This window comes from Lipophrys pholis (assembly GCF_963383615.2).
Source record: "Lipophrys pholis genome assembly, chromosome: 17".
In the NCBI taxonomy this organism is placed as follows: Eukaryota; Metazoa; Chordata; class Actinopteri; order Blenniiformes; family Blenniidae; genus Lipophrys; species Lipophrys pholis.
In genome coordinates this window covers 13,382,658-13,404,427 of record NC_137643.1, presented here as the reverse complement: position 1 = coordinate 13,404,427, position 21,770 = coordinate 13,382,658, and the positions used below count along the sequence as shown (strand labels likewise).

The 21,770-nt window shown below is 39.8% G+C and overlaps 1 protein-coding gene across 2 annotated transcripts in view; it reads right to left on the bottom strand.

Moving 5' to 3' along the window:
• vps50 (VPS50 subunit of EARP/GARPII complex) overlaps positions 1-21,770 on the bottom strand; it is a 90,598-nt gene that overhangs the window by 37,971 nt on the left and 30,857 nt on the right. For both annotated transcript variants that reach the window (XM_080484502.1, XM_080484503.1), the window contains exons 11-17: positions 21,567-21,665; positions 18,832-18,972; positions 12,017-12,149; positions 3,905-3,996; positions 3,672-3,766; positions 1,508-1,606; positions 136-226 (exon numbers count right to left, since the gene is read on the bottom strand). In XM_080484502.1, coding sequence (XP_080340628.1) covers positions 136-226; positions 1,508-1,606; positions 3,672-3,766; positions 3,905-3,996; positions 12,017-12,149; positions 18,832-18,972; positions 21,567-21,665 — 750 coding nt within the window. The remainder of the gene's footprint in view (positions 1-135; positions 227-1,507; positions 1,607-3,671; positions 3,767-3,904; positions 3,997-12,016; positions 12,150-18,831; positions 18,973-21,566; positions 21,666-21,770) is intronic.

The window sequence follows — 21,770 nt, the reverse complement described above, 5'->3', positions numbered from 1 at the left end:
CAAGTCATTGAGCCTTGTGTTTCATATCCTTATGCAAATTCCACATTGGTGAGATGCACACCAAGTGACAGTGGCAGATCGAACAAAAGCCTCATGGCTTCACCTTCTCGCCTCGGCGGTGCGTTTCTTACTCACGTGGAGCTGGGCGATGTTAAAGTTCGACTTGACTGGACACAGTTCCCAAGTTTCATTTTCCAGAAACATCCTCAGCTCTTCCAGTCGCGCCCTGAGGGATCGTGAAAAGAACAAAAAGTTAGAAAAGACAAAATGTTTCTGCATTAAAAGTCACATATTTGGTCTCTTCTTTACGCCAAAAGAAGAATACTGACAAAAAACACCAACATTGATAGAGCCTGTAAAGGTCACTGACATTCGATGAGGAGGAGGAAGGTGTGTGTCACACACGTACAGGCACATGCACACACTCACACCCCACTGCCAACTGTGATCACAGGTCAAAGCACCTGCTGGGTCAATTTAAGGTCTTTCTGTGTGAAATGTCAGCTTCAAAAAACTGGAGAATCCCTTGTTTCCTGTCTGGTGTTTGAATAATAAGAAGCGAAAGATCACTGAACAAGAACAGGCACAAGTAAAACTCAATTGACACGGAGTACACAAGGTCAAATATCAGCCTGCAGAGGTTAGCTTCATTTCCTCCAGTGACGTTTCCCAAACTGAACACGGTGATAATTAAACACATTTAATTTGTGAAAGCATTTTAATTAATCGCAGAAAATGAGGTACAAAAAGAGGTGAAGCTCTTTGGCATTCCTATCATTTTGCCCCTGACAATGTCATTCTACGCTCTGCAGGCCAACATTACCCCCTTGTTGATGAGCCAGTGTACTTCTAACCGACAGCAAGTTCACAGATTGCTATTTTCTTGTGGAATAAATTAAACTGAAAGCACATTAAATGCCGATTAGATGAGTGGTACTAATCTGTGTATGCCTGAGAGTCGCCATAGTGCTGCTGATGTCCAACTCCTCTTCCTCTCAATATCGTGTCAATTCTTGTTTTGTTGCTCTCTCTTTTCACATCCGGACGAGTGTCACTTCCTTCTAACCACTCCTAACCTAAAGCTGTACCTCTTTATGTCTCATTGTCTTCCATTATTGCCATTTATGAAAGCTCACTGACCTCTACTATTTAAACATCCCATCAATGACTCTTGACAGCTAACATTAGCAGTGATCAATGCAAATCATTCCTGATGATCTGGCACTGTCTGTGCAGAAAAGAAAATACATATTAATGAGTTTGGCAGGGGGTTATGTAAATGCATTTCCAGCTCAGTGAGTGTTGCCGTGTAATTACACATCGACTCCAGGAGACAGTTACACTGGGAACAAAGTGATGGAGACAGTCAGTCATGACTGTGTGTAAAGGTTCTCTCAAGCAAAAATAACTAAGAATCAGCCTCATCAACCGTGTAGCATGCTCATCACTTTGTGAACTAGAATCTGGAATGAAAAAAGTATCACATGATCCAAGAGAAGCAACTGACCTGTGATAGTTTTTAAAGTAGTTGATACTTTGCCGTTTGATGGACTCCTGCAGGACTTCTGATTTGCTGCCACAGAATTCCTCACCCACTTGCATTAACCTGACAAGAGACGATTCAGAGGAATGTGTGATCACAAATAGAAACACGGTGCGGAAACATGAAGGAGATATACGACTAAACCTGCAGCAAAATTAAACCTCTTAGGGAAAGAGACTCGACCCCGCCCAAAGGATTGTGTTTTACAGCTTATGTCGCCTTAAAAGCTACAATAAGCAAAACAAATCAATCACAAACAGCAGTGACAAAAAAGGCTCTGTGTCACTTGACCAGTTATCTGATAGTGAGAAGGAGTCAGTGAAGTGCCTATTGAACTTCTGAAGCCACTCTTAGTGCTTGTGATAGCCCCGGAGTAGGAGCAGGGTGCCTGTTTGGGTTTAGTCCTGATGTGAGTACCGTTGCTGTTGCAGGTCCCTCATTGGCTGAGGAGGAGGAATCGTCAGCAAACAATAGGCAGTTGGCCTTTACCGCCAAGCCCAATAAAAGACCTACTTCTGTCTGGCTGAAGAAATCGCTTTTCTCCCAAGAAGTAGTTTTTGTTATCTTTTATTTTTGTAGGTTTGAGCAGTTTATTGAAGCTGCATAAGTCTTTTGCAAATTGAATGTTATAGTTTTAGTTATTCCATGGAAACTGTGCGTGAAAATAACTGAAACTACAGTCGTGATGACACATAGGGCTGGGTCTTCACCTTGACTATTGGCAACCCAGTTTCAAATCCCAGTTTGCTTAGAGAACAGCATATGTTGTGAAAACTCGCTAAGATTACATTGAATATTGCAATAACTTCATAAGCGACCCATGTAATCTGACACGGACTGCTATCAGTTCGCCCTTTGGAACCAAGTTTTAATTAGGAAGGATGACTGTCTCTACTTTTAAGTCTTAAAACTTCCCCGTTTGAGAAAGCATGCAGTTACAGCTAGTTCAGGTAACTCGAAAAAAAAAAATTCTGTCTGTCATATTCTTTTCTTTCTCACTATCCCCTAACCCCGAGTAGATACAACAGGAATAAAGTACCTCCGAGTCTGGGTTTTGCTGAGATTTCTTTCAATCCCATCCCCTCGTCGTCTGGTGGGATTGTTGCGTTTATCTTCTGTGATATGAAATGGCCATGTTGTATTTGCACTATTTCAGTTTAACTGAGTTGAACTGAATTGATTTTACAGTCACACATGCAAAAACGGATGCCGCCACTGCAAGTTATTATTGGGATAATGACCTGACTGAGTTTTGTAGACACTATGAAATGCACCTGTACGGTATATACCCTTTTTTTTGCTTAATCAAAAAACTGGCATTAATCTTCCAAATATTGAAAGCCTGTGGAAGAAGTGTGAATCTGCCAGCTGAGACACATAAAGTAAACATTCTTCCTCCACTAACATTAGCTTGCCAATCAGGAAACAAAACAATGTACAGTTCGGAGTGAACGGGAGAGGCCATGCCACTCTGCATCTTAAGTATGCAATTAAAATGATGTATTCTCACATTTGGACACAATTTTAAGCTGTTTAACTTGCTGCGGCTGGGTAGGTAAACAGCTGTTTCGCTATATTCAAACATGATTTTATCTCAAGTATGCACAGATAGTCACAGGCACAAGGAGACAATAGTTTCATGAGCTCAACAACAAGACATGTCTCCGTCCAGAGATCCAGGTAAAAAGGAACTTAAAAAAAAAGGAAGCATATTTCAATTTGAGACGGTCTTTGTTCGATGCAGTAACGCACAGGTTACACTAGTAAAGTAAAGGTTTTCTTAGTTTAAATTAGAATAGAGAACTGTAATTTCTTAATAAAGGATTCATGCAATCAGTAAGAACAAAAATGACATTAAAGTTTCAATTCCCTTGAAGACATGAAGACTAATAGCAGGTTTCTGTCATTATGAGTATGCATGTTAGTTTTTTTGTGGGTTTGCCTGATTCGACATGATTAGAAAGTGGGTAAATGCATACTGGCCATACTATGGAAATGAACACTGACCAATTATTAAAAGCAAAAACAAGGACCAGATGGAAAAGGACTGAGAGCGAGAGAATGAGTCACATTGGTTCACTTCTTATATATGTAAGAATGAGCCGCCGGCTCTGATCCTGAGGTGTACCTGCTGATGACGTCCAGTACCACAATGAAATCGTCGTATTTGAAGTTGGACATGTCTGTTCCCAGGATGTAAGCTTTCACTTTTAACTGAACATCCTGAGGAGAGAAATGGAAGAAACTGTGATTTCTGGGAGGGCATCTTATGATTGGGCAACCCAGACAGAAGTAGAAGTTCAAAGAATTGAGGGTATAAAGGTTAGAAAAGTAACAGAAGCAAGTCTCTTCTCTACAAACCTGCCAGATTCGAGTCAGCCCATGCTCCAGCTTCTTCTTTACATAACTGCGGTCTACCAACACCTCATCAGGCCCGGCTGCAGCGGCACCATCTTCAAAAAAAAAAAGAAAAGAAGACAAACAAATGAACTCAAAAGCTCATAAAAACAACAATAAAACAACCTTTTGTTATGCAATTTTTATTTACCAATTGTCTGACCTGCTTTCAGATTGAAAGAAATTAATTACATTTTTTGAAAATGAATGTTTGCACAATGAGGCAAGATGGGGCTGCATCTGAACCCAAGCAAAGACTTCTGTTATTGTTGATGGAACAGAATAAAAACATTCCTCAGGTGTATTGTGAAATGAACAAGAAAGTGTCTCTGATCAACAGATCTCAGCCGTTTCAGGATTGTTGAAAGCGCTTCACTCTCAGCTGCAGACTGTGTGCCTGCTGCGGTTGACTGTCAGCATCTGACAAGAGCAGAGGTCACGTATTCCTACAGGAGAGGTCGGACTGACGTTTGAGGACAGTTAACTAAGGTGTTGGAGTCCCGATCACTGTCAGACTCTCAGATGTGGTTCTTTCTCCATCATCTGCTCACAATCTCCTCCTTCAGTGTTTGTTCTTCTCCATGTGACGCAGACAATGTAGGCAGCAACCCCGAGGTTTCAAACACATCGCCGTTTACCTGAAAAAAGCTCAAATAAATCTGATGTTTCCTGTCGTGTCTGAACGGGCTTTTCAACGAAGCCAAAAGGTGTGTTTACAAAAGAATGATTCCTCGCGTTGCAGGGTACGATACCCTCATTGACATTTGAAAACACATACAGGCCGTCTTAAAGTGTGTTAGCTTATAAAAGGATTTTACTGATCATTGACCTCATTTGATCGCTCTCAGCAGTCTGAAAATATGGAAATCACGAATCGTTCAGCGATGCATGATGAAATTCCGACGAGTTTAGATGAATCAAGGGTTTGACTAACCTTACACGTCTTTACTTTCCCATCGAGTATGGAAACTCTGTTGAAATCTTCAAAGTTGACTAAAGTCATCCTGTTATTCTAAGCACAGGACCCTGCAATTATTGCAATACCATCTGACCTTACAGCCTCCATAAAGCACAGTCAGAGCCGTTTCAAAATGCATTATGCATGTTGGAAAATGAAAGCTTAAATGGTGTGAAAAGACTGAACTCTGTGGAACCAGATTTTGGAATTAGACCATTCGATAGCTCATCATCATTTAAATTTTGGCGATTATTTAGGATGTATAAGATGACGTCAATGTGACACACATATACTTTGTCAGCGCTTCCTGATATAAAGGCTTCCAGGGTTATTGATAACAAATAAATCCGCGGGGCTCTTGCCCTTTCCCACTCAGACACTCACACCATGCATCTGCCACCCCTACTGAAGCATAAAATCCAAAAGTCCGTATCTACAGAGCGGCTTTAAATTTCCTGAGAATCACAAAACAGAATAGACACATTGAAGTGAAGAGGTACGCTGATGATGAAGTGGTGTTAACAGCTGCACCTCTATGTATCACATCAATGACATATAATCCAAACACATTGCTCTGTGCCCTTTTATTGGACAACTACTCATTTAAGTACATTTTCAAAACGGTCATTTGGATAAAAAAAAATAAATAGCTTATCAAGCTGATTAATTCCCTTCATCATCATGAAGCCCCTTTTCCTTTTCCAATTTTTACTACCAAAAACCGTCAAGGTTTTGTAATTATATAATTTTGTTATGATGTGTTTTCAGTGATTAAAATCAAATCCAAGTAAACAGTCTGAACATCATCTTCTTTAATACTTCAGTAATTATGCTAATTTACCATTTAAATACAGAGGTTAGTAGGTTTTTCTTCTATGCGTAAACATGTAAATTTAAAAAAGAAAAAAGGAAAAAAGCAACTCAATTTATAGCCATTTGCAATACGTACTTAGAATCCATCCTTAGTTTGATGCATAATGTGAACCTTGACAGGGGTTCAGCACAAAACTTTGGGAAAACAAGTGAGATGGGAACAAATTCTGTCTATATTTTTCTTATATCGAGGCACAAACGACTTTGCTTTCCTTCAAAGTCACCCTGACGTTTTCAAATAAATGCAGAATACTGCCGAATGAAATTCATTTATCCGCTGATAAACAGGACAGGGTCCTTCTCTATGTTACTTGTTTTCACAACAAGAATAGTAAAGGTGTGAAACGATGTGAAACCACCATGAAAATGGTATTTAACAGCACATCACACAACAGTTTGTGAAAATGAGTGGGTTCTCATAATTAAACATTTTAATAAAAAACTGATCAGTTAAAAGCTATAATTCTCATTACATCTATGGACTAGAAAATGTAAATAATTTTGTCTTGAGAACAAAGGAAGAAAATGGAAAACAAAGACAGTTGAATTTGAATAATGTGATTGCAAAGTGCATGAATTCTTTCATGATGTGCCATGCCTTCATATTCAAAATGAGTTCATATTTTACATGAAGTAAATATGTTTTTCAAGTACTGTAGGGAATAATATAGGTTCATTACGATTGCAAATGAATTCCATCTTGTTTTTAATTACATTTTACGCTGTTGACACGGGTGAAAATTATCCAGACTAGTGAGAAAACATTTCAACATATGACACGGTATACCAGCAAAACTGGTCAAACGTGAAATATAAAACCATTCAATTTCAGATATGTTATCATTTTGTCAGCTTATCCAAACCAACCATGCCCCAGCATCACTCACCATTCACTGTATCATAGCTGAAGATTGATCTTGCCTTCTTGCCTAACAGATCCGTATACAGATAGTCCGGGGTCGATTAAATGTTTCACATCCTCTGGGAGAGGTCCTGCTGCTAACAATGGGCAATGCTTGATTTGGGCACCAGACCAGCAAGATTGTTTGGCAGACAAGGGGATGAGACTTTCATTGCATTATATCAAATAAGATTTAGGCCAGCAAGGATCCTTGTGCTCTTTACTACCATGGCTGATTAGAATCCCTTCCCATCAGCTGGTGGCTGTAACCTCATGCTTTTTATGGGTCTTTGAGTTTATATGAAACACGGGGTCCGATTCATCTCTGAGGCCTACCTCCAGGGAACGTGTTTGGAATGCTTTTAAAATTCAGTATCACCAGTGAAAACTTAAATTATTCGCGGGGACAGAGCTGTGTTGATGAACTGTGTTATTCATAGAAGAAAAAAAGGACGTGAGCCATGGGGAACATCGTGACGCGGCAACTTTACACATCAGGGTTTAAACCTGCACTGTTGCCAACTTGGTGATTTACTCGCTAAATCTGGCCAATGTTCAGGTCCCGGTGGTGACTTTTTTTGTGAAAAGCGACTAGCGAAAAATCTAGCGACTTTTTCTGGTGTTATTGGCGACTTTCTAGTGTGTTTGGCGACTCTGACGTGAAAGCACATATCGTTCTGCAGCCACTGTCGTCCACGAGCAGCGGGTCCTGCAGTGAGCCCTTCCTCCGTCCCGAAGCAGTCACAGACCTGACAGTCTGACAGTAGCTCCCTCCCTCCTGCAGCAGTCCCAGCTGAAGCCACTATGTTGCACTAGCTATTGCTTAACACTGCTCCATGCTGGCTTGTGATCACATTGGGGAAGCATGTAAAGCTGCGTTCTCAGACTCCACTGTTGCTACTCACTTGAAAATGCACAGGACAACGTGTACTGAAATGATTAATGGTGTTCTAGCCCAGTACTTTCGAAAGAAGTTGGTTGCAGATGTGGGGAGCCAGAGATTCAGCCTCCTCCTTGATGAGTCCACAGATGTAAGTGTTTCCGAATACCTGGGGGTTGTGATAAGGTATCTTATTGATTTCAATGGCAAAAATATAAAGTTGTTGTCATTATATATTATATACATCGTACATTGACATCTCCCACAGGTGGAGCAGCCTGCGTACACAGTTAGAACACTGCAAATAATCCAGAGCTAAGCGGCACATCTGGCCTCCAACTAGTTCAAAAGACCACATCCCACACTGTTGCTCATGTCCTCCTTCTGGATGCCAACTACCACCATCAAAACCTTGACCCATGCTTATAAATCAGAAACTAAAGCAGCAAATAATACGGTTCAACACACTGTGTCTGGTACTACCATAATTGAAGCCAGAATATTCCACTGTATAACAAAAACTACGGACTACTTCATGTTTACACTTGACATGCTTGTGTCGTATAGACGGAAAGGGTGCACATGAGTCGATTTTGAAAACAGGCTTCAAGATGTGCCATGGCTTGAAGTTAATGAGAAACGCACTGCAATGTGGTGCAAGAAAAGCCGCTCACATCCACATCTGTCTGACAAAGCATGGGTGTTTTATACAGGCTCACAGATTTTTGCTCATCCTGTGTTTGGGAAACTCAAGGCATTTCTAATAAAGAAGCTTGCCTAGAAGAAACAAGCTCAGTGAGAAACAGTGGCACAATTGTTATATTTTCTTTTTCCTGTGCTTTCATAAAGCTACAGTAAACTTGCACATCCCTGGCCTCCCTACACTGAAGATATCCTGCTGATGAAGGGGTGATAATAAATACAGTGGGGCCATATTGTTCATATAAAGGGGGGACATGACACAGTTGGCTGAATTCCTGTTTTCTGGATTTACATCCAGTAACAGAGAGGTCGGAGCTTCACAGTCTGACTGAACTGTGGACCGACTGCATCATACCAATCACAGAGGGACTTGTGCAGCTTTTTCAGGATGCAGGTTTGACAGTGGAGGTCCAAGTTGATCACTGTGTGCACAGATGGGGCTGCTGTCAATGTCAGTATGGCATTGTGCCAAAACTATGGCAAATAGTTGTGGTGGGAGAATTTCTCCCAACCTGTGCACAGTGCACACACTGTAAAATCAGCTGATCACAATGTTTCTCACCGTGAGACCTTCAATTGCTCCATGGTCATGTTGCTGCAATTTCATTTGCAAAAAACATTCTGTGTTGAAAAAAACTGAATGAAGAGAATGAGATTCAGAAACTGGGTACGTTTCATAACGATGGCCAACATGAAGACATGAGACACTTAATAATTGTAAGCAATTAATATTCTCCTGGCCACAAGGTTTTCTGTGTTTTCCCATCAACAATTTGGTATTAGAGACATTTTAAGAACATATTTTGAACGTTGGAGGGAAAAGGTGACCATAGGAGAATATAAGGATGATCTAATGATGGTATCAAACTCTTCAAACTTCTGTTTCACACGGTTTCTAATGCAGATACTGACCAGGACATGACAAGACAAGACACAGAGGAACTATATGAAGAGTTATAAAGTTATATATCTCCCTTAATCAACTCCCTCAACTCCTGTGATCCTTTTTATAGTGTTTGGTCCATTAATTTGGCCAAAAGCAATACAGTGCCCACATGGTCGCATGTGAGAGGAGATTCTCATCTCAAGATAATGATAAAGCAAAGAGTTGGTCTCTCACATGTCCGTCTCTCAGCCCTGATGTACATTCACCTATCAGAGAAGACCACAATGACTTTTAACCAAAAGTGAAATGTTGATCTAAGAATGACACCAGCTCATAGGAGGCTTGACCGGGCAAAGAGGCATGCCCCTGGCCATCTTTATCATCTGCAATGCAGGAAGTTGAAGTAGAGGACACGTGAAGGAGACACTGAACATCAAGAAAGGAAAATTTTACACTGATGAAGAGCATGCTTTGTATGACATGTGACAATATAAAATCAAATTTACATATTGTCTAATAGTTTCTCACAAAAAGGAGAGCAAAATAACCAGCAGAACAATAAGGAAAAAGAAAGTAACACAATTAACTCCACACAGTAATATCCTACACCACCTGGCTATTAAATCCAGCTTAATTTCAAAGGATTATAATTCAGGACACTTCATACTGTGCCCATCTCTCCATCTTTTAGACCTGTTATATTCTGTATGGGGAGATGGGGGAGGAAACCTACACAAGCACTTTGAAAACATGCAAAATCCATCCTGGATTTAAACCTGAGCCATTTTACAGTGCTAACCACTTGCCACTGTGCCACAACAGTCCACAGACGTATAAATCATTTAATCAGGTATGATTTGGGGCATTCTGAGCATAAAGATCCTGAACAACTTGAGGAATATATTTGCATTAATGTATAGCTTCTAGTTACCGGTCAGTTGAAATCCACTTTTGATGAGAATAATTCAAGCACTTCCAATCATTGAAAGTAATTAATTAATTAAGTATGCATACAAAATGAGTGAAATTACACGTGAAACCAGGCTATCAGATACAGCTTGGATCTCCACTTCAGTTATTAAGGCATGTTTGTGAATAGTAATGTAGTGTGACAGTCAATTTTCACCCATAATAGAGCCCACAGTCTAAATATATCCCAACACTCAGCATAGATCAGCTTCATGTTCTAAATGAATGTGTTGCAAAATACGCAAACTGGTGATTTACTCCGACACACTATAGAAGCGTGCGCGTGTGTGCGTGCGCGTGTGTGCGTGCGCCTCACAAAAATGCGAGCAGGAACTCTTCACGGAGGCTGAATGACTGATGGTTTCTGCTTTGAGAGGGAGGTCACTGTCACTAAACTTCAACAGATCAGGCAAAGGTGAATTTCTAATCTGATGGACGCTCCTCCCACATACACACACAACTATATGAAAGGTGAAAAATAGGACAAAGCAGGGGTCGAGGACACCTTTGCATGGGGGACAGAGGTGACAGCCAATCAAACAGGGAGATGATAGATGTGCCTCATGGAGGGGAAGACAGTGTGTCCTTTCCCCTCTGAGGATGGTGGCCTCTAATGAAGGATCGTGACAAGTTAGCTTGTCAGCAGCCAGTCAGGACACCCTTTGTCCTCTCATCCAATCACCTAATGAATTCTGTGCAGTGTGGGAAAAGGAAATAAGCTATCATTCAACTTGGAGCGCCAAGGCACAAGCTAATGTGACAGGTCTCCGTTTGTATTGAATATCTGTCTACATCTTAGCCAAAACAAATTATATAAACAGCGTGCTATATACCAAAAACCAGAGTACTTTTTTTTTTTTTTTTTACATTCGGAAGAAATTCGGTTTTAAGTGCAGAGCTTCCTGTGGCTCATGCGTTCACATCTGGCTGACTTTGGACAGATGTGCTGCTCTTAATGGGCTTTAAGTTAAGCATAGGTCAACTCATTTTCCGAAAGTACTGTCTGAAAGACGAGAGTACTGCAAGTAACTATCGTGAAATAATTAAGAACTAATATATTCCAAAGAGATGACAATGGGAAGTGGAAAGGCCTGAAAAACAGCTGGATTAACTGCTATAGTTAGGATTGGAAATTCCTGCTTGTATTAGCATGAAGATAGTGCAAACTCAAAGTCATACAAGTCACATTTCCATAAAGACAAAAATGCATCATTCATGGTTCGTCACCCCTGCACATATTTATCCTTGAAATGGGTCGGATTAATCCCATTACATAAATAGATAATGTTTACATATCATTTGTATTCCCACAGTTAGGACAGACCATCTATCTTGTTTAAATTTGATGGTGTTAACATTGAAACAAAGCATTAGCGCATCCTCACAGAGCTGTGACATCATCTCTGAGTACTGTCGCTGGGGGAAGAACTTCAAGTGTGATTATTTTGCTGCTTGCCGCCTCCCAGGACCTCGACACCGAGAGGGCAATGAGAAAATGTTGCAAAACATGTGTCATAACACACTGAAGCAAGTGCACATATTTGATACTTTACTCTCTTTTCTTAGACCATATTCTTCCTCTCAGTAAACCCAATCTTTACAAAATCAGACTGTAGGTACAGACTGATGTAGGTACAGATTTGCGGGCACTCCAGCAAATGCTTGAAAAGATTCACCGTTTTATGAACAACCCTGACACAGAGACACTCAAAAGGTGAAAAGGTAGAAAATAAAGGGTTCATTTGAAGAAAGCCTCGCTTGTGTGAAATTGTAGTAGTGAATGTTGTGCAGGAAGCTTATCCCCTCAATGGAACCTGAAAGTTATGACTTATTATAAAGAAATATAACAGTTATTTCTGTGTTGACGAATGCATATAAACTTGGATTAGAAGAAGGAGAACTCCTACCTGGAGTGGATGCCGCCTCCTGTTTGTCCTGCTCTTCGTGCCACTGCATGGTACGGTGGTAGCTCAGCATCACCTCCCACAATGCTTTGCACAGGTCTGTCAGGCAGGGAATGTAGCTGTCCAAAGTGATATGCTGCCAACAGGGAGACAGTAACAAGAGTTAGAGTTAGTTGTGCAGAACTTAAAACTGCACTGCAGATTAATAATTGGCTTCTGCATCATTATATCTAATTAAAGAATAGTGATAAAAATCCTTCAAGGACAGTGGGAAAACATTTATTTTCTGCGTTCAGACAAAACACTTTGATCTTATAAAAGTGTTAATTAATATGAGGACCAATTAAAATGGGGATGTTGCTGGGATACGGACACTGAGGGCAGATATTTGAAAATCACACAGATGTACACATTCTAATGAGTTGAAAATCATAAATTACAGTCAACTTGAAACTCAGTTTGTCTGTATCTCTGATCATCTTTGAGCAGATTCATTGTAGAGTTAAGGGTATCCCAAATTCAAAGAAGATGGATGAACACCGGTTTGGCTCAGGTTTTTATGTATTCATTATAAAAAGAAAAACACTTCCATTACTGTATGAATGGAGTCATTTGATCCTTCTGTTAGTACACGGCACAGTGCACCTTTTAGCAGTCTCTTTAATATTTTAAACTACCTAAAAGCACAACTAATGGCAAACCTAGTGTTTACGGCCATATTCACACAACAACAATCGACTGGAAACCAACTGAAACTCCCTCGTCGGCCACAGAGAGCCTCCTGACCTACTGCTGCACTGTGTGGTTCTCCAGCTGTACAGTAAAGAACACGGAGGACATCTAAGGTACTTTTAAGGAACCACCTCATAGCTCCCTTTCGGTAGGGAGATACAGACCCATAAGTACAAACAAATAAAAACAGCTTCTACAGTAAGCGCCACTTCTTGATTTTCAATATCATTTTCATCTCGTCTTGAATTCCCTTCCCCAGCTGCTGAACATTTTTTCATTGTTTCTTGAAGAATAAATCCTATTCGGAGATCTCCAACCTGCTGACTGAATGTTTAGGTGAAAGCAATTATGGGAAGTTCATAAATGCATCATCCCACCCATGTGGGTTCTCAACCCGGGTAACAAGCACAGTGATGTACACTCATGATATATCTGTGGAGGTAGATGATCACTCTGTGCGATGACACATCAGCTTTCATAAAATGATTGTGCGCTTCGGGCCTCAAGTGAGTTATTGCTTTCATAAAATTGCAACTTTATTGTGTGTGCACATTCTCTGACACAGTTACAGTGCACCTCACAGTATCAATTACAGCTTAATGATCATATGAGAATATAAATAAGGAGTTTGCCAATAGTGTGGCTTACGTAATAATGTGGAGCATTTTTGATAATTATTTACTTCAACTGATCAGCCTTAATATTACAACCACCTTCGGTCCTTCAATGTACCTCAAAGAGTAAAGTCCAGCTGTCAGAGAAGCAGCCAGTCACAGTATACAGTCATCAGAGCTCTGTCAAAATGTTCAGCAAATTAATTACAACCACAACGAACTGTGTTGTCAACAACCGCCAGACTTTACTTTGTTTAAAAATGATAATGAGTAAGTGTTTGTAGACCCCTGCTACTTTTCACAAAAAACATTGTAATTACAGACTGAATTGCCAACACATTAATGACTGCAAAGAGAAAAACAATTGTGAACAGCATAGACGGCATACAAAACAGCAACAGTTAAGTTGCCCACCATTAGTCTTTTGCATCTGATGCAGGTCCCAGAAGCTTTAAGGGAAAAACATTTGCAAGGATAATTTCTTTTTAGCTGGCCATGTAAAGTAGATTGACAACTGGCTATCCACTGCAAATAGTTTTTATGTCCTGGCAGCTATTGTTAAAAAAATATATTCCCATTGCTGCTTCTTAATTACCCCTTATTCTGTGCTTTCAATATGGTAATTCTCTTAAGCTCATGGGCACGGGGAAACGAAAAAAAAAAAAAAACTTGATCAACCATATTGATACTTGGAAAAAAAACAATGTTATGTGGCCTTGGCTAAATAAAACAGTCAAACTCTTCTGATATTATGAATGTAAAACAACAATCAGTATCATCGGGAGCTGGCCTGTGCAAAAAGAATCTCAAACTCATTTCATGCATGAACATTGTCACATAATGTGCAAAATCTCCAGAAATGACAGATTATTGTGGTCTGACCACTGCTGTAAAATGTTATACAATATCACCATTTTCTTTTGCGATATGAAAACAGAAACTGATTTACAAATTTACAATTCAAAAGCAGTTTTAATTGTTTATTTGCTTCTTTTGTTTTTCAAATAAAAAGTATTTGTTTATATTTTAAATTGATTTATATTGGTACATTTACATATTTTTTTTATTTGTTCATATTCAAGGTGGATTGACTGGATAAAATCACGATTTTTTTCTCAGTCCTGCATTCCCTAGAAAGCAGGTTGTTGTGAGAAAATAAAAGCTCAGAGACGCGGGATCAGACAAGAACTCCAGTTTGACACAAACCACAGCTTTCATTTATCGGCTTGGTTAACAGCTTGAAGGTTACATCACACTCTAGACCGGGCGAGTGTCATCAGAAGGACCAGCACGAAGAGGTTTTGACCATCAAATTCAGTTTCAATCTTCACTGTTCACAAACTGCAGAGCTGCATAACTGACCGCCTGGAAGCAGGGAGCTTCCCTTCATGGATCACAGATATGCCACAGATGTCATGTATGAACATTTAAATGATTTGTCAAGACAATTCATTTTTAAAAATCCAATAGGTTTAAAATAAACCAGTAACAGTCAGTGCAGCAGCATATCAGCACTTTGGATTCTAAAGATGTAGTTTCTGTCTTTTTATATCATGAATAATATCTGGTTTCTTATTATAATAACAAAAAATCCATTAAAAAATGTTTTCATTCGGAATAGTTTTGTTTTTTTTGTTTTTTTCAGTGTTCACTGGCTTTCCTCATTTTTTCTCATTATTTTTCAGTACTAATCTGATCGAGACTTTAAAATGCGGTTGTCTTGCATGACTGGCATGCATGTTTTTGGAATGTGGAAGGAAAGAGGCGATATATCTGTGATGATTTTGTTGAGTTTATGCCTTTGTAAAGTTGCCTTTCATGGATGTGAAGTACCCTATCGGAAATAAGAAAAAAAAAGACAAAGAAGATGAAGGACTACAGACAAAAATGTAATTGGAATTTCAATGAAGCTCTGGTAGCAGCAGTCAGATCAGGAAGCTCATAAACCGGTTCTCAAGAAACTTGTTTCACATCGACATCACTTGTTTGGCACCAGCAAATAGAACCGAAGTACAACCCAAGTTGCCAGGCAACTGGGGCAGAGGGCGTACGGTGGGACTTGATGAGAAGAGGTAACCTCAACCGTGACTTAAAAACGCTGCCGTTTGAACCAACCTTCAGCCTTGTTGCCGAATACCTCTTTAACAACATCGATGAGAAGGGCCGAGAAGAGGCACACTTGGAGTGTGTTTTCCACAAGCCGTATAATTGTCTAAAGACGGTAACCGATCATTATGCACACATCACATGCCAAGCCGTGTCAAGAAGGGTTCGAAAACACAAAGTGCTGAGCCCACCGTTTCAGTGGCGTGTGGGTGTTGGGGAAAAAGTGCAGACAAAAGAAATGCCATGCAAACTACTAAATACATGCGTGAGAATGCAGCTTTCCATGATTTAGAGACAATTACACAACCGCATTTTCATAGAGGAAGACATAAACTCATTAACCTGCAAACAATGACCATGGTCAGCAATTTATAGACCTGCTGCACAAGCAGGAACAAAAACTGAGAACGATTTTCCTCTTTCTTCTTTTTAACCAACATTCACAACTCGGTGTGGGAGTTTAACACAATTCAAAACCAAACTCATGGAGTAATCTGGCAGCGGAATAGTTCAATGAGTGCAGCTCACAATAGAGTGTGTCCAGTTGAGTTTGGGGAAGAAGTGAGCAGATGAAGCATCATAATCTGTAGTTAAGAGACGAAAGCACTGAAATGCTTCAATGTGAAATTTGTCTTTACATGAATTGTATGCGATTTAAAAAATAAATCTAATAATAAATCTAACCAAGTCTTGTAAGTTTTCCTCATTTTTTGGGACAGTGAAGTAAGTCACCGCCTTCTCGAAGACATCAGCATACACCAAAACAAGGCTTATTCTTCCATGCTTTTAAAACCCAGGTCTGTACAGTTCAGACAACACATTACGTGAATGAATAATAAGCTTAAGCAATAATCCTTTCTCCTATAAGAGACTTCTAAGATTTTGAGGAGTGAACTTTCCCATTTAAAACCAGAGGAAAGTCCGACAGGCCAGGGAATTGATGAGGAGTGAGGCTATCCAATAATGATGAGATGTTGATGTAAAATTAATAAGACCCCTTCACAATCAGAACTGACCTTTCTGAGTGCTCCCATTTCCCCTGAATTTTTAAGGCGCATAAGTAAGCTGAAAGTTCAGAGGGTGCGATGCGACTGTAACATTTTCTTAACCTTTATTTATCAGGGGAAAAACGTCAGAAGCTTGCTCTTCCCCACAAACACCAGGATTTTGCTTTTGCACAAGCAATCACTAGACTGAAGGAGACTTCAAAGTCTCACTCAGTAAATTTGTTTTAGTAGCAGAGAACTGCACATTTCTCTGACTGCGCTGACTTGAGCCTTGGCATCTCACAGGTAATATCCTTTATACTGCCAGAGAGACATTGGAAACAAGTCATCGAGTGCCTCAATGCTGAAAATCCCGCAGTTACATTGACAGACATTTCAAATGCTCAGAAAGGACATATTTCTTTTGTATGAGTGGTGGAAAGCTGCATATATTTATTCCATATGGTTGATATATATATATATATATATATATCAGTTTAAGTAGCAAATTTGCCTTCAAACCGCTGCAAACTCATAATGTCAAAATAATACACAGTCAGACACATCGGAGTGTTGCATGGAGTGTTGCACACAAGTGTTAAGAATGAAAAGAAGCTACATTTTAAACATTTTTGCTTCCAGCTGTTTGCGAGAGTACGGTAGTTTATTGATGTTTATTAAAAGTACAGATGTGGTAAATAACAACATAATTTTCCACTGATCCTCGAACATAAGTATCAGAATTACTCCGGATCAGACAGCAGATGATACTGTTCAGTGCAGACATACGAGTCGTTACGCAGTAATAGTCTATTTGTATCAGAGCAGCTGTTCTTAGTCCTTACCTTTGGTAGTTACTGCCAATACTGTGGTACTGCAATGTAGTGAATACCCATTCTGCACAAAGCACTAAAGGACCATTTATTAGGCTGTACACAGGAAATTACCAAGTAATTCTAAGTGCTTGCACATTCAGGTCAAACTTGAATCCATGAATAAATAAGGAAATATATTGTACACAGCTCCTTTAAAACATGCATCACTTTGCACAGAGTCTATCTCCCACTGAAAAAGTAAAACTACACTTTGGACACCCACATGCACAAAACTCTGTATTCTATACCAGTTCTTTAGGCATAAAACAAAGCCCTCGATTTTTCCATGAAAGCCACTGCAGCCAAGCGAAAGATGCTGTCACTGATGCAATGCAACTGCATGTGGTTTCATTTGAGAGTGTGCTTGTGTTTCAGCTGTGCACTGCTGTATCAATCATGCTCACATAGCTGCAACTGAAACAGTGAAAAACCCCGGTCTTAAGTTTAATGAGTGTACAGTATGTGTACAATACGTGTGGTAGATGGGTCACCCAGCCGGTACGCCGTGCTGACAGGGAATCCATCAAAAGGCAAGTAAATATTGAGATGCATCAGTAACTAGCGAACAGTTTCATGCACACCATAATTCTGATCCATGACTCTGATTGTAGTAAATGTAACAGATAGGTGTGCTAGATGGGAAAAAAGCCCAACTAATTATTGGAGTAAACAGCAGAAAGGTAAGGAAGTAAGAAGTAAAGACCATAACATATACATCCATCCCAGCAGGCCATCATCATTCTAAACAAAAGAAATGCATAAAATGCAAAAAAAAAGTGTTCAAGAAGGAGCGCAAAAATGAAATGCCAATGCAGCTTGCCTGACCTTCACATATACCTCTAAGTGCCCCTCTGAGCTGGAGGTCAAACCGCAACGTATCCGCTGGGGGAGGAAAGCCCAATTCCAGCAAGTGCATGATGAATGGGTTAAGTCATGGTTTGTTAGCCATGTAAATAAGATTTACTTCTATTTGCCGAGTAAGGAAAAGACAGACAGAGCTTATACCCCGGTATAAAATGGCTGCACAGCACCGGCTCGATATTGTGAGCAAGATTAATTAACTCACCGTGACATGCTAGAGTACACTATACCTCTTAGTAAAGTAATAACAATTTTCATTCCTCTCAATCACGTCCCCTATGCTTACTTCATTTCACTCCATTTCCTTTGTTATGAAAAGGGGAGTTTTTTTACTTGGCTATATAATAATTGTTGGATTTATTAAAGTTATTGAAAATAAATTAAGGCTTATAATGTCTTCACATCCACATGTAACCAATTATAATCTCTTGTGGCGGAATGAGTGTTAGAGTGATAAACACACACACACACACACACACACACACACACACACACACACACACACACACACACACACACACACACACACACACACACACACACACACACACACACACACACACACACACACACACACACACACACACACACACACACACACACACACACACACACACACACGCACGCGTAAACCTTCTCCTTACCGTGCACAAATCTTTATACTGCATCTTCTGAAACTTGGTATCGGCGTTGCCAGCACACAGCTCCACATATCCCAGCACCACTTGAAACACGGTGTTGTGGATAGCCTGAGTGAAGTGCATGTGCAACTGGTCCATCGCAGTCTGCAGAAAACAGCAGAAACACTTTGAGAAAAACCGTAATGTCAAGACGTCACTGCCAACCTGCCAGGAACTGAAAATTGTTTGCAGACAAAAGAATGCAACAGAAATTTGCAAAAGATGACAGATTCACATAGTATTTATAACATATGTTTTCATCATCCTCCAGTTTGGTTCACTTTCAGCAATAATAATCGAATGTCTAATACCTCTAGCTTTTTTGTCAAATTCCTAAATATTCACAGAAAGCTGCCTGTGAAGAAAAAACAAACGGTTACTCTCAGGATGTTGAACATCACTTAAAAATGTCTTTATTTCCAGCTGAATGCATTCTGCGGATATTTATTCCAACCTCTTGTAAATAATAAAACATATATGCAGTGGGAAAAGTGCGGTAAGATTTCCAAATTTCAGCAAATTGTCTTAAACTTTAATCAGTTGGTTCAGCTTACGTTCATATTTACTGTCTCTAAATGCAAAAACAGGGAATTAAATAGACGTTACATTTTCTGCGAAATTATTACAACCACTTTCTTCTTACTACACATCGTGTAAGGAGGTATTGCTATGAGGATATTATCGATTAAGGCAGTTTAAAGAAAGCATGAGTTCATTGTCACTTTATTTGTCATAACTCATCAGTGATTTCATTTTGTAAGCAGATGAAAATATTGTAATTCACCCTGAAAACCAGAGTCATTATTTCCATTAAGATCAGTGGGAGATGATAGGGTTTATTGTCTTGGAAGTGTCCTCATTTTACATCGGCTTCCCCATTCAAAACACATTTAAAAAATCTGCGATGGCCTCTGTGCAATGTGAAAGATGAAAGTCTCTCCGGAGTGTTTGGTTCATCTGGGATACTGCGGAAGAAACGTGGAGTTATCAAGCCCAAATGTTTCCCCATACCCAAGGTTCTTCAGTGAGGAAAAAGATCTGCTCACGACTTTCCAATTTTAGTCTGTCATTCCCTATTCACTTTCAACGTTGGGTTAAATTTAGCCCCGTTCTCCGCGTTGATCCTCTCACTCAATGTCTTGCGTTGGAACCCTTGAGAAATGAGAACACCAGAGTTGCAGGAGAAGCGCGAGCACTTCTGAGCACAGCCCGGCGTTACTCGTGCTGCTGTGCAATTAGATTGTCGTACCACAAGCTCGCGACCACATAGTGTTGCCCCTGTTCAATCTGCCTCTCTCTCCTGCCACAGAAATCCTTTAAACATTTCTTCTCACTCCATCCTTCCGTCTGAGAGAGTTTCACTTCCTCTGTGTGATAAACACTATACACAGAAATAATGATATCAGTCCTTGTGCAGCAACTGCTTTGCCTTATTAATAGTGAACAGCACGCTGGATGTCAGGCTATTTATGTTGAGGGAAATAAGGGAAATACATTAGAGCCAGAAAACGGCTGTGACAGCCAAGAGACCATGTTCTTAAGGAAGAAAAAAAAACAACACATAAACGAACCCGATATGTTACAGTATATTAGGTGTGAGATTGTGTGTGTGTGTGCTACAGCAAAAGCATATGCAAAACTCAGATAAAGAATGAGAGCATAAACACAGATATTACTAACAATAATAAGCACTGCAGGCCAGCGTTTGAACGTACTCAACAACTCCTCAGTCTGTTCTTGTGCCTGAAAGTGCTCATTATCACAGTCACAGTAAAAACATGACTCATCCACAACCAGTCTTGATGGCTCCATCACCTCCTCGAGGATCAAACCTCTTAATGTCAAGAGGAAGACAGCACAACTATTAGCTCCAACAATGGCTTCAATGGCTAATTACAGTGATGCAAGATATTAGTTGCTGACTGCGAGAGTGGAAAACACATACTTTTTGTTTCTGTGTCAAATTAACAGGTTAACACTAAAGATATGATTTCAAAACCTTTTAGACTACTAACTTGGGGAAAACACAAGTACATATTCTCTTCTTTCTTAACTCTGTTTACTGCCAAATGAAATGCAATTAATATAAATTTAATGAACGCTCTTTAATCGTGATTCATTGAAATTAACTCCCGGCAACCTTGTGACTGATCTGATTTAAAATCGTAATGGTTTGACAGCACCAATATTAATACTTCCTTTCACCAGAGGATTTTTGTGGATGACAGCTAACTGACAACAAAGAAAGCAACCTGAAAGCATTAGTAGCTCTGCTGGTTTGAAGATTCACAAGTTCTTTTTAATCCAAGCAAAAGATACTGAACCAACTGGGGTCAAAACATGCCACTGTGGTAATATAAGGTTTTTAATGAAAAAGAGGAGCTGAAGTGGAAATCAATTTAAAAAAAAAAAGATTTTCATGCTTTCAGTATGGTTTACTCAGTCTGACTGTGAGTGATTTATTTTTTAATTCTTCAAAAAGCCAGCAAAGGATGTGAAACCTGTTAACTAAATCGTTACTCATAAGTTGCAGAATTAAAGAGGAGATGAAAAGTGAAGAGGATACTATTAAAAACACTGACGTACTCTTCAAAACTCCCACAAGACAACAGAGAGACGAACAAAAGGACATGTGCGGAAAAAGAAGAAGCGGGGCGTCCCATCCTGTCACTTTGAGTCATGCTGGCTAAAGAACTGACCTGCGTTTTGCCCAGGAGCGAGTAGGCCAGCTGGACCTTGGTGTAGTGCACAACATCAAAGTGCTTGCAAGTCTTCGACAGGGCGACATCGAGCTGCTCCTGAAGCCAGGAATAGAAAGATGACAAAGGGAAAGACGGGGTAAAGTGAGGGAAAGTGAAAAAGCAAGGGATTATCAACATTAAGACCAGGGATTTAGTTATAGA